At 44.6% G+C, this 14,110-nt stretch overlaps 1 protein-coding gene across 1 annotated transcript in view; it reads right to left on the minus strand.

The window, feature by feature from the left end:
• The window catches only part of CACNA2D4 (calcium voltage-gated channel auxiliary subunit alpha2delta 4), a 124,127-nt gene that overhangs the window by 74,036 nt on the left and 35,981 nt on the right, over nt 1-14,110 (minus strand). Inside the window, exons 13-18 of the mRNA XM_021690413.1 lie at nt 13,854-13,987; nt 11,774-11,851; nt 10,902-10,982; nt 10,258-10,332; nt 5,280-5,366; nt 4,654-4,725 (exon numbers count right to left, since the gene is read on the minus strand). Coding sequence (XP_021546088.1) covers nt 4,654-4,725; nt 5,280-5,366; nt 10,258-10,332; nt 10,902-10,982; nt 11,774-11,851; nt 13,854-13,987 — 527 coding nt within the window. The remainder of the gene's footprint in view (nt 1-4,653; nt 4,726-5,279; nt 5,367-10,257; nt 10,333-10,901; nt 10,983-11,773; nt 11,852-13,853; nt 13,988-14,110) is intronic.

Below are 14,110 nucleotides of genomic sequence, written 5' to 3' on the forward strand. Positions count from 1 at the left end.
GTCAGTACAGCATATCCAGCACTTGCAGCTTGCTCTGAGCTGTTGGCTTACCTTCTTGGCATGGGGCAGCAACCAGAATCAAAACTTCCCCAGCTGCTCCTGGACCTCTTCCTTCAGTTTCCCTGAGATCTGAGCCTGGTGATTGTCTAGCTCCATGTGAAGGGCACTCTCTCTTTCTTGCAGATCACCCATACCACTGTGATTGGAGGTAGTAAGAGACAGATGTGGGTTTTAGTTGTCCTCATGGTTCCTATTTTTCCTCATGGGTTTCCGTTTGTTCTTGTTTTCCCTTGCATTTCATTCAGCTTTCCTTCCAAACTGCTGGCCCTACTGACCTATGATGACTTCAAGCTCACCACTAGATGCAGGGACAGCAGTCTCACAGACCTCTCTACCAGAAACGACAGTCTCATAATGTGGAACTCCTGGAATAAAACCCTATATTCATATCACTTGCAGTGGACTTACTTCTTTGATCAAACCCCAACCATTTCTCTGCTGAAATTCTCCATCGATTCACTTATTCTGACCATCTTTTCTTTTAATTCCTTGTGCATATTTATCATACCTGCTTTTAAGTCCTTCTAATTCCAACAGCTGGTCATCCCTGGGTCAGTTTCTAAGACTGCTTTTTCTCTTAACTATGTGTTACATTTTCCAGTTTCTTCAAGTGTCTGATAATTTTTATTGTACACTGGCTATTTTGAAGAATAGGCTGTAGATACTTTGTCTTCCTCTGGAGAATGTTGATTTCTATTTTAATTAGCAGATAAATAATTGGCTGATCACTTTGAGCATGTGGAGGCTTGGATTTACATTTTTGTTAGGGTGGGTCTGTTTCAACTTTGTCTTTGGGTCTAGAGTGAGTCTCCTGGTCTTGGGACATAGTCTTTACTCCTAAAGTATAGCTCTTCTGTGCTTTCAAAGAAAATCCTGAGGTGTTGTTACCAAACCTCTTCACCGTGGTGTGACTCAGAATCCAAACTACCCTTACTACCATAGGTAGCAGTTGGAATCTTTGTTCTGATTTTCAGCTCTTCAACTGTTGCTTTCCACTGGGTACTTAGATTCTCCCCTGTATATATGTAGTTTAAAGTCGGTCAAGAATTTGAGAGAAGTTTGTTTACATATGTTAGGGCCAGCCCACCTATGGACCCCTCATTTCTAGGATATCTTCCTTCACGTTCAGACACTCTGAGAGCCCAAATTCTATTCTCCAATACTTCAAGATGGTAACTATACCTTTCTGTTTGAATTATAGCTGTTTCATTTAAACAGCCTGGGGCATGACCTTCAGAAAAAAAAAACCCACATAAATGTGTATTTCACCCAGTGTTGTTCTCTTGATTCAAGGGTTGAAGCCCCTTCAACCCTTGTTTCTGCCTGCTTTTGGTCACTTTCATATGCCCTTAAATGTTTGTTTTTTATATTTTGTCCAAATGTATAGTTGTCATGTGCTGGAGGATTAGTCTATTGCAAGATACTCCCTCATAACTGGAATCATAACTTTGAGATAATCTTTTAAGGTTGAGGCAAAAGGAAGAGAGAAGGAGTGGGGGTTTCCTTGAATCCCCGTTAAACAGAAAGAGAGAACTGGAGAGGTTTGGAAGATGAGAGTAAAGAGGTGTCAGAACAGTCTCCCCCTTTAATAGATTGCCTCCCCTTGCTGTAAAAAAAAGTGTGCAAGTGAGTGAGTGAGTGTGTGACTAAGAGAGAGAGAATGAAAAAGTGCCACATAGCACTCTAATCCTGCCCCCTGAATCCAGTGGAGAAGCATGGGGCAAAGCTGCCCTAACTGCCTGTGCCAGTTGCTGGCGTGTGTGTGTGTGTGTGTGTGTATACACCATATGCCCATCAGCAGGGCTAACTTGGAAGAACCTGAAGGCTAGTAAAGAACACTGTCTGTCTCTCTTCCTCCCCCCACTGCTAATTATTTGTTCTACACTATCAAACAACATGAAAATGATTTTTAAAAAGCCCAGGATAAGATGCTCCAGGATACTTTGATTGTCTGTTTTTTCTTTTAAATATGTCCCAGGATATCTGACCAGGATACTACTGATGGGTTAGAAATTATGACACTATTTACTGGTCCACATTTTGGGAAAAACAGCCTGTATCAAAATGGCAAATAGGAGGCCTGCAGGCCAAAGCTGGACTCCTTACAAGTTTGAGATCCTAGCTTTTGGTCCATATTGTGTTTTTAATATTTTTGGAATTAAATGCATAACGTTTAAAAATATGGATTCTTAGCTGTCTCCTTTAGATGGTACATGAACCGTTCAGTTCCCAGCACCCCCAATACCAAGGCTTGTCTGTTTCTCTTACTCACATTTCTGAACATGGCCTATCTGGCCCCATAGGTTTTTGACTTTGTGAGTCCTGCTCTAAATCTTGCTGGGTTGCCACTACCGTCTTGGGAATGCCAACATAGTTGCCTGTCTGGTATTTAGGGGCGATGGAAAAAGGTCTGAATTAATCCATGGGAAGTAAGGATTCATGTAAAATCCCCTAAAGAAAACAACAAAACAGGTCACCACCTTCCAGGATGATATCAAATATTCCCACAATGCTTTAAGAAAGCTTCCCTTGGCTGAGACCTGAAGAGTGTTTGTGAGGTGAGACACACCACTGAGCTGAGAGGGCTGGGGTAGACTGGCAGGAAAGAACATGACAGGACAGTCTGCAAAACTCTTAAAAGAGAAGACATGTAGGGCAGACAGAGCAATCGGTAATGAACAAAATGTAGCAACATCGGGGAGAGGGGCATCATAATAGATCAGAGCAGTGAGAGGCTGGATACCACTGCAGTGGCCTTATAGCAAAATGTCCCTCACACACAGTGCAGGTGCAGCAGCTTCTGAGCACGGAAGTAAAGAGATGAAAGATTAAAGAGTTGAGTTATGATATAATGAGGTAGAGGGAGAAGAGAAGACAATGAATTTTAAAGATGGAAACAGAATTCTAAAGAGACTCTTGGGAAATCTTTAAGCTGGAGATTGAGTGGAGAATTCAGGGCCACTCCTACAGAAAAGCTTAATACATTAGTGATTAAGAGTATGTGGTGTAGAATCAGACACATGTGGGCTTTGCAATTAATCATCTAGGTGACTGGGCAAGTTTTTAGCTTCTCTGAATTTCCTCATCTATAAAATGGGGGTAGGATAGTACATACTTCATAGGGTTGTGAATGTTGAGTGAATACTTACAAAGTGCTGAGTCCAGTTTCTAATAAACTGATACTGTTATTATTATTGGTAGTAATAGTAGTATCAGTACTATGAACACCTATGTGGTATGAAAGGTACATCTCCATCATGATCATGATTAGCATCACTCAAGTTCTTTATGTTAAAGCACTCACATGTCAGGAAGCTTTTGTTAAATTGCAATTTAACCTGGGTGGTTTATTAGCAGCAATGAACACATTTTGAAGGGACAGGAAGAAATTTGAGGAGAGGTTCAGACTGTTTGGATCTGGTTAGGACTCTCCCTTGGTGGCTCTGAGAAGCATGAAGGCAACATGAGAACACTGGGCACTGGGAGGAAAGGATGGAAGACACACGGTACCAACTTCATAAGTTGGTCTGAATTTGATATAGTATAGCCATACTCCAATTTGTCTGGAAGTTGCTGTCTGCCATGTGCATGTTAAAATTTTCATTATTGCTACCTTAAATGCTTTGGCAGGGCTGGGCTAGGGAAGAGCTCCCTTGTGCATATAAGCAGAAGTCTGTTGAGATAAAAGTGAAGGTGCATGGAGAAACCTCTACTTTTTTTGGATCAGGAGAAGAAGCTGCTATCACTCCTGGCCTGACATCACTGATATTGCCCAGTTTGCCTAACGGAGGCCCTTCTCAGTCCAGAGCTTATAAAAAGCAGGCAGATGTCACACAAATCAGATACTGGTCCCAGTGAAATTCAGCCCATGTGTCTAAAGGGAATGCAATGAATTGCTTTCCCTTTCCAGTGCTTTCTTGTTTGGCTTCCATGGAGGTTTGTGTTTGTGGAAGAACTTGGGTCTAATTGTTGCAGACAGATGCCTGTGTTCTTTTAGCTGAGGCAGATGGGCAACAAGAGGAGTAGGTGGGGGTGGTTGTGAGGGAGGAGGTGACATTTGTAAATATGTCAAGGGACAATGCAAATTCAGCATTAATGCAGTGGAATCTTTTAAATGAGAAGATGAAATGATCTTTTATAAATGATGCATGGATCTGGGAAGAGAGCAATGGCATCAGTGAGGGTATTGATTCTTGACCTTCTGTAGTTACAGTGGATTATTTTTAACCTCTTCCCATATAACATGATTAATAAGAGTTGTTAACAGTTTGCAAAATTAACTATCACTTTCCCTCTTTCCATTATAAACAACAAAAGGGATGAGTAGCAGGCAGCATTAGGAAGAAAGAAGAGTTGTAAATGCCTTGAGCTAACCTACTGCTTTGCTCAGTAGTCTCCAAAGAACTGATCATTTCTTGGTCAGATGTTTCTCTGGGGTTGATGCACACTTTGATATGCTCTCTCCAACAAGCACTCAAGTCTTGAGCTCTAATTCAGCTAGGTTCAAACCCCTTACCACTACCCCAAACCTCAATCAACTGGGATGCTGCCTTCCTGAGACCAGACCCTGGTTCTTTCCTTTAAGCTCCTTACCCCTTTGTCCAGTGGAACCTTCACGTCCATAGAGAGAGAACCTGTTTCCCCATTGATCATGGCTGTTCTGAGCTTCAAGAGGAAAGATAATGGTATTAGTCCCCTGGCTCACACTGGAGGGTGGAAGGCATTGAGCTTTACTGACCAGATTGCAGGTGATCCCTAGGAATACTTTCAGTTCTTCCCTTTTTCCTTTAAGCAGAATACCAGGACGGAGTATAGACCTGATTCTAGGTTCCATTTAGCTTATAATTCCAGACCTTCACCAAAATAATGCTCCCAAGTACACTGATGTATGAGAGAACATGGTGCCATATTACTGAGACATAATTTCCTCCAGAATGAGCTACGGACTCCCCCCCCACCCGCCCCCCAAATCAGACTGAAACACCACTGGAACTCAACCTCTGTGGCTTATAGACATGGTTCACACCACCTCAGCACTCCCTGAGATCCAGAAAGATAGTATTATGTTCTTATAGTTGTTGGCAGAATTGCCCATTACAGAAATTGCTTCTGGTTTGGCTTGGAAAGCCTCCACTGAGAGGAACAGAGCGGCCCCAGAGCTCACAGCCCCGCAGCTGGCCTGTGTACTGGCTTCTCTTTCTCCTGCTCTCCCTACTCACGGTTTCGGCTCGGTCTTCCCACTCCACTTCGGAGAGATCCACACTGTTGTAGTTAGGTTTGGGTTTCAGTTTCTTCCCCTCTCTGTACTGGAGTGGGCAGGTTGGGAAGAAAGAGGTGAGGTTAAACACGAGGCCCTGCTCGTTTCATCTCTTCTCCAAAGTCTTACAGATATTTTCATAAAATCAAAGAATCTCAGTGATTCCTTAAGGTTATCTGGGCCAACCTTCCACCTGATGCAGCATTTCCCTTCCCAACATTTATGACAGATTGTCTCACGGTCTCTGAGTGAATATTTCCCATGGTGAGGAGCTCCCTAATTTGTGAGTCAGCTTGTCGTAGTTTGGACAGCTCTAATCGTTAGAAAGCTCTTCCCTATACAGAGCTGAAATCTGGTCCCCCATTACTTCTACCCATTGTTCTTATTCTTTCCCTGGAGGTATACAGGACGTTTTCCACCTGACAACTGTTGAGGTTTTTGAAGGTGCTCGTTACTCCTGACTACACCTCTCCAAACTAAACGTTCCCAGGTTGCAGATGCCTTAACTCCCTCTGAATATGCTCTACGTTGTCAATGTCCCCCTCAGAATGGAGTGCCCAGAACGAACGTCAGTATTTCAGATGGGGTTCTGACCAGCGTGGTGTGTGTGTGACCTGCATGGACCACAATATCATATGGCTTTGCCTGCTGCCTCTGATTCGGCTGGATTACCAGGACAGCTACATTGCCCAGACAGCCCAAATCGAGTTTCAGTCACTTAAGTGCCCTTGGCCTTCCTCGCATGGCACACTGTTAAATTACATCTTTTCAATATTATGCTTGAGCATTGAATATTTTGCAGAACTTTCCATGCATCCTAATATATTCATCTTGTTAGTTTCAGCCCATTGTTGAGACGAATACTTTCTGAATACAAATTTCCTCCCTTAATGTATTATCCATACCTTCCAGACTTTGTGTCATCTGGTTTCTGTGTTTTCGTCTTGCTGATAGAATTCTTGAATGGGACAAAGCCAAGGACAGACAGATTCTGCAGGGCCTAATAAAGACCTCCCTCCAGCTCAACATAGAGCCATTAATCAAGTCTTTGACTGTTATTATTTTCTGGCCCTGCCTTCCCTCCCTCCCTCCCTCTCTGATACCAAGACAGATTATCGTCAAGTTATCTGCCACTAGGTTGGCGGCACTTCCCAGCTTTAGTTTAATAATAGATCAAAAAAGGAAAAGGATGGTTTATTGTCAGGGTAAATTAAGAATTAATCAGAGGGTTTACTTTTAGTAGAATGAGGCCCCCAAAGATGTTTGAAAGTTTGAAGTCCCCTATCACTGTGCATGCAGAAGCATGCTTCTGCCAGTTTTTTCTTTTTTCCAGAAATTGTCACCCTTATTTTTTGCCCATCTGGGTGGTCTGCACTGTAACTGCCACAGCAGTATCATTTTTGCATTCTTCTTTTTCTTCTCACCCATGCTTGGATGACATTCCCATTTCTGGTCTTGCTGATGCCTGTGCTCTTGACAAACAGCCTTGTCCTGCCATCTTTTACATCGACTCTCTTTCTTTTGAGTAAGGTGCAATATTCCTCATCATTGCTATTGTCTAATTCTGGTGATATCTGAAAAATCATCTCTAACTCCTCTTGTTAAAACCATAATTCCACTTTGTATAATTACTCATACTTTGAGCTCTGACGGAAAGATTTCAGGCCAACAGTATGGCTCTTGACCCTCTTTCAGTTTGTTACTAGGCAGATCCTCTATTACTTTTCTTTTTTAAACTTAACTATTGTTCTCCTTAATACCTATCACAAATTGATAGTGCTTTCCTTAGGAATCTCATTATGTTGGCTTTACATAGTAATGTTTGTCATGTAATAATGCTCTACACAGTATTTTTCTCTAATTGTTTCATTGGTGTAAGTCTATTTGTGTATACTTTATTTCCTTAATTAGACTATTACCTTTCGTTTATAGCATTCTCAGAGTGTTATAACATCAGTCACCCAGTAGATCCACGATATTAATTGATTGGTTGAAGTCTTATATTCATCTAGATTATAGAGATGGTGACAGATGAGTTTCTGACCAGTGCCCTTTAATTTTACAAGTCAGCTCCATGATTGACATTTTTTTTCCTGAGTCATTTTGTTGCCACTGGGGCTGCCTCCTACAGAACCCACTGGTTCCACAAGTCGGTGGCCCATTGTGGATTCAGATGCTTGCCCAATAGAGTCTGAATTGGGAAGACAACATGGCTTCCAGTGTGCCCTGATCTCTCTGCTATGAACCTCTATAGTTTGTCTTAAATAGCTCAGTCGCTTTATGAACACTCAGTATCTATCTATCTGAACCAAACTGGAATGACATGTGCTTTGGGTGGTTTCTCCAAACGGCCCCTGGGGCAGATGAGCCCCTTAATAAGTTCTCACAAAGGTGCTCTGCTAGCTATTGTCTTCAGCTGCCATCTCAATTCAGTGTGAGACTGGAAGGGGAAAGGGCTAAGGTTTCTATAGGACCTAACTACCCTCCCCCTGCTGCTCCCAATACTCACACTAAGAGGTGTGGCCATTGTTGTCAGCAATAGTGGCCAAGTGCCACAACCAGAGGCAGCAGGGAGCCCCTAGCCTTGGAGGTAGACATTTTATTTTTTTTAATTTATTTTTTACTTTTTTCTCATTAAACTTTTGTTTTAATGGGTCTCAAAATTCTGTGACAGATTTTTGGTCAAGTTGTTTCCATTAAAAAGTACTGATTTTAAAAACTAATTAGTTAAAACTGCCACACACACACACAAAACAAACGGTCCACAAAACATTCTCCTTTCCTTCTGAAGGTTTTACGATGCATTGTTATCATTAACCAGTCTTTTACTTTTAAACTTAAATGGCCAATTGACACAAACAGTTCTGAGACCGTTCTGCCAGCACTGATTAAGACTGGGGTGACAGGTATTAGGGATAATACTCATTTAGCCTTCTGAGCTTCCTGGGCAGACTTGGTGACCTTGTCTGCTCCTGCCGCCATCCACTGCTTTGATGACACCCACAGCAACCATCTGTCTCATATCACGAACAGCAAAACGGCCCAGAGGAGGAGAGTCAGAGAAGCTCTCAACACACACAGGCTTGCCAGGAACCATATCAACAATGGCAGCATCACCAGATTTCAAGAACTTGGGACCATCATCCAGCTCTTTTCCAGAACAACAATCTATCTTCTCTTTCAGCTCAGCAAACTTGCAAGCAATGTGAGCTGTGTGACCATCCAGCACAGGGGCATGTCCAGCACTGATTTAGCCTGGATGGTTCAGGATAATCACCTGAGCCGTGAAGCCAGCTGCTTCCATTGGTGGGTCATTTTTGCTGTCACCAGCCACATTGCCACGACGAACATCTTTGACAGATACGTTCTTGACATTGAAGCCCACATTGTCCCCAGGACGAGCCTCACTCAAAGCTTCATGGTGCATTTCAACAGACTTTACTTCAGTTGTAACATTGACCGGAGCAAAGGTGACCACCATGCCAGGTTTAAGAACACCAGTCTTGACTGGCCCACAGGGACAGCACCAATACCACCAATTTTGTAGACGTCCTGGAGAGGCTTGTCAGTTGGACGAGTTGGTGGCAGAATGCAATCCAGAGCTTCAAGCAGTGTGGTTCCGCTGGCATTCCCATCTTTACGGGTGACTTTCCATCCGTCGAACCAAGGCATGTTAGCACTTGGCTCCAGCATGTTGTCTCCATTCCAACCAGAAATTGGCACAAATGCTACTGTGTCAGGGTTGTAGCCAATTTTCTTAATATAGGTGCTGACTTCCTTAATGATTTCCTCATATCTCTTCTGGCTGTAGGGTGGCTCAGCGGAATCCATCTTGTTAACACCAACAATTACTTGTTTTACACCCAGTGTATAAGCCAGAAGGGCATGCTCACGGGTCTGCCCATTCTTGGAGACACCAGCTTCAAATTCACCAACACCAGAAGCGACAATCAGGATAGCACAGTCAGCCTGAGATGTGCCTGTAATCATGTTTTTGATAAAGTCTCTGTGTCCTGGGGCATCAATTATGGTCACATAATACTTGCTGGTCTTGAATTTCCACAAGGACATATCAATGGTGATACCACATTCACGGTCAGCTTTCGGTTTTTCCAAGACCCAGGCATACTTGAAGGAGCCCTTTCCCGTCTCAGCAGCCTCCTCAAATTTTTTGATAGTTCTTTTGTCAATCCCACCACATTTGTGGATCAGATGACTAGTGGTGGTAGACTTGCCTGAATCTGTGTCCAATGATGACGATGTTGATGTGAGTCTTTTCCTTTCCCGTTTAGGTTTAGGTTGAGTGGTGATTTTCACGACACCTGTGTTCTGGTGGCAAACCCGTTGAGAAAAAGGAGGTAGACGTTTTAGATAAAACGATGCAACTTTCTTTCTTGGCTATTAGTTGTTCAGTTGGATGCATGTGAAAATGCCCCCGAGCCCCTGTATCAGGATGGAGGGAGCCAGGAAGGAGGCAGGGGCACTCAGGAACACATCCCAAGACAAACTTGGGGGAGCCACAGCTCTGCTGCCCCACCTCTTATGTGAATTTCCTTGCCATTTTTGTTGTTAACTCAATGTTCACACTCCCTGGGGTGGACCCTCGAGGTCTGATGGTACTGCTGTCAGGCTCCAAAAGGAGCGTGGAGTGACTGAGGCAGTGACAGGAACATAAGTGGCTTGTCCTTCAGAGAAAACTGCACTTTCATTACACGCTCTCTGGACTATTCATCAATCAGTTCATGCATTTTTGCCTTGTTTTTTCCTGCTAGATTACAAACAATTTGAAGACAGGGACCATGACTTAAATTTTTTCCATATATTACCCATTTGGTTCTTAAATGGAGCCCAATGTGTGTTCATTATTTTAACTGTTTTTATGAACTATCTCCAAATCCCATATAGTTAAGATCCCATAAGCAAATAAGATCTCTACCTACCAGGGGTCGGAGGTCAGGATGTGAGAGAATGTAGCCATTGTTAGTGTTCAAAAAGGCATATCCATGCACTCCGAGCTGCCAAAACACCAGGGATTGAGGGGTGTCAGACCTGTTGTTTGGGTTGGAGAACTGGAGCTAGGAAAGGGTTGGGCTGCAGGGTGGTTAAAAATGGCAGCTCACAGCCGTGAGTTTTTCAAATAGGAATATAACTGGGTCAACGCCATGCTTCTAGCCATTAATTTTGAATTCCTTTCTAAATTCTACTGTTTATAGCAGCCACAATAATGCATATCATTACTTGGCCTCTTTCCCACCACCTATTCTAGGTGCTTTGATGATGTAATCTCATGTGTTCTCCAAACAGGACTGCATGGCATGGAGGAGCAGATTGAAAAACTGAGGCACCAGGAAGGGAAAGAACTTGCTAAAGGCCACAGAGCAAGTCAGAGCTGGTGGTGACAAAGGGTCCCAGAGGTCCAAACCATTGCTCTCATGCTCAGTGCCTGAACTTCGCTGGGGGTTGGATGGCAAGGCCCCATCCAGCTCTGGGCTTGGCTAATTGCCGGCAGAGAGGCTCTTGAGCTTGGTAGGACAGCTCCTAGGGAGCCTGTGATTCCCCACTCAGGCATCTGATCCAGGCTCACCTTGTACCGGGGCGCCAGTTTCATCAGCTCCCTCAGGGCCACATCAGAGCCCATCACACCCAGAAGAATGCCATGGGATCGCTGGAAAGAAAAACACCAAGGTCAGGGGGGCACCTGGCTTCCCTGTGCACAGGGCCGGACTGGACCCTTGGCTCTCCCAGAGTCTGGAAGAGGAAGCAAGCATCTTAGGCCTTATGTGACCCTTCCTCTGCAGTTGGATTTTAGGCTGAGATCTTTGGAATAAAAATCTAGAACCTACAAGAAGAGGCCACAGGAGTAATCTCAGCTGCTGGGAAGATTAATTTCCAGTATAATATTTAAATTGTAATACTTAAAATAAATACAAAGTTGAATGAAATATTAATTTTCATAGCAGAGGCTGAAGTACCAAAATCCAAGGGACCATAACCTATGGATGCTCTGAAATACACAGAGCTTATAAGGAAACATTTTCTGACCAGATGGAGGATGGAAGATTCTAGAAATTCCCTCACCAGAGGCCTTTACAAACAAATTAGAGGCTGCCCAAACTGGTAGGTTAAGTGTTGTTTTGCCAGAAGGTTGGCAAGGGGACCTTTCTAGCCTTATATCCCAGGACAGTGGTTACAAGTTCAGAGCACTAGGACAATTCCAAACTGGCTGAACAGAATCATTGGGCGAGCTTTGGGAAATATGGACCCCAACCCATCTCCCATCCTCACCCCTTCCCAACCAAGAGATTCTGATATAGCTGGTTGGGCATAGGGCATGGAATCTGAATGTGAAAGGTGGCTCTGATGTGCAGCCAAGTCAAGAACCATTGGTCTAAAGAGGCCCGCCAGTGGCCCCAAGTTCTAATGCCTGTTGCAGCTTCTCAGAGAGTGGCCACTCACAGTTTCATTCTTCTTGCTGAAGACTGGCATGGCCACAGTGGTGAGGAGCATCATGTTCTTGGCCTGTGAAGTGAATAGCTGTCAAGGGGGAAAGAGCAAAGGACAGAAAGCTCAGAGTCCATAGAGTGGAGGACCCACAGTCATCAATGTCAACTACCACTAACGTGTCACCCTCCAAAAGGAGGAAAAAGCCACATGTGAGGTTCCCCTTCTCTGCAAAAGGAGAGCTGGCAGAAATGCTGGAGGAGAGAGGTGGGATGGAGAGGGGACCAGGGCAATGTCACTTAGCAACAACAGTCCTAAGCCAGGGCAAATGTCAGAACCCCAGAGCCCACAACGCAGCTCCCAAACATGCTCATGAAGTCCTCTGTCTTGGCCATGCCAAGGATGAGCCTGAGCTCAGGGAACAACCCATCCTGCACACACTCAGAAATCTCTGCCATGGACACAAGGTTGGCACACACAACAGTCCAGGACAGTTAAGAGGGAGAAGGACATTGGGGCGCCTGGGTGGCTCAGTTGGTTAAGCGACTGCCTTCAGCTCAGGTCATGATCCTGGAGTCCCAGGATCGAGTCCCGCATCGGGCTCCCTGCTCAGCGGGGAGTCTGCTCCTCCCTCTCCCGCTTCCCCCTCTTGTGCTCTCTCACTCTCTCTCTCTCTCTCAAATAAATAAATAAATAAATAAAATCTTTAAAAAAAAAAAAGAGGGAGAAGGACATTGACACTGAGCCACCTGCAAACACAAGTGCATACATGGGGAAGAACCGCTTAAGGGGAAGCCATGGTGTAGTTGTAGCTGATCGCGGGGTCACTCCTAACACACATGAGACAGACCCACAACCTCTTCCGCACTGAGAACGCCAGAGCCACATCATTCCCCACCTCTGAGATGGTCCTCCTCCCCGACTACCTCATCTTACTGTGTGGGCTCCTTCAGCCTCCTTGAAAGGGGCTCCACACAAGCACCCCACTTTATCATAAAGACAGGCCCTCACAGGTGGTGTGTGTAGGTATGTTTGATATGTGTGATCTTCATCAGGATCAACCAAATGTTGTGCTGAGCCCATGGAGGTCTATAGTCTTCTTTCTTGGAGAATGAAGAACTTTTTAAAAATTGGATATATTTGACACATAACCTCATGTTAATTTGAGGTGTTGCTTAAGCGTTGCTTTGATACATTTATGTTGTCATATGATTGACATTGTAGTGTAATGTCTTTTACATTATGTAATTATTAAAATATTGTATTTGTTATACTGTACATAGATCACTAACCATCAAGTCTCTTCCCCTTCCTCATCTGATTTTTCAGCTGACAGTTTGGAAGTAAGATTTTCTGAAAGCGAGTGATTTCAGTTGACTAATGTTTTACCAGCTACTGGAACCAGGAGGACCCTAGAGTTGGCCACGGGGATAGCAGGAAACAGTCTGGGTCTCTGGTGAGCAGGAAGCTCCTCACCAGCTCCAGGCTGGCCACCTCTAAAGTTCTCTTAGATGAGGGAGAATCACACTTCTCTCTTATCTAAGCCACTGTGTTCAGATCTCTCTTCATCCCAGGCTGATACATCATCACTGAAGCAGGTGGCTACATGTGGGAGATGATATGAAAAGTGCCAGGAAGGTCCCTCTTGCTACCAAACATCTCATCTGACATTCTGCTTTGGTTATCTATTCCTTTGTGTAAGTCACTGCAACTCATAGACAGTTTCTGAAAGTACAGGGGCCCAGGAAGGGGAGCACCTGATGAAGCCATAGCATCTTGAATTACTGGTCAGACTCCTCTCTTCCTGAAACAGGTAGGAGAGAAAACAATGGGGGCTGTGAGGACAATGGGAAGCAGGAAGGAACAAGTCTGGAGCAGAGGGGCTCTGCTCTGGAGGGCAGCCTTGGACAGGTCTGCTCACTGGGTTTCTGGGTCTCTGGGGGCAGCATACATGCAAGGGTCTTCTAGTGGGCTGAGTATGTTCACCCCTTCACACCATCTCCTGAGGAGGTGCTCTGCTCACCTCTCTCCTGACCCAGGAAGTTACCTCTTATTCCCTGGGGCCCCTAACTCTGGAGCAGGGTCAGGCCCCCACCTTGCTGTCCATGTAGGCTTCTGTCCAGGTGATGTCATGGTCATGGTTGATGACCATAGGGCGGCTGAGCACGTGCAGGTACTCCATCACGTTCTCCTGTGCATCTGCCAGCGTGGAGATCTGCGTGTAGTAGCCTGACAGAGGAAAGGGTCTTGTGGTTGTGAAAAGCTGGGGTCACCCTTGGAATTGCTCTCCAGGACCCACACACTCTCCCCCGGCTGCTCTCAGCTTATAGGTGGGCTCTTCACTGGGAGCTT

Source organism: Neomonachus schauinslandi, chromosome 5 (assembly GCF_002201575.2).
Source record: "Neomonachus schauinslandi chromosome 5, ASM220157v2, whole genome shotgun sequence".
Lineage (NCBI taxonomy): Eukaryota > Metazoa > Chordata > Mammalia > Carnivora > Phocidae > Neomonachus > Neomonachus schauinslandi.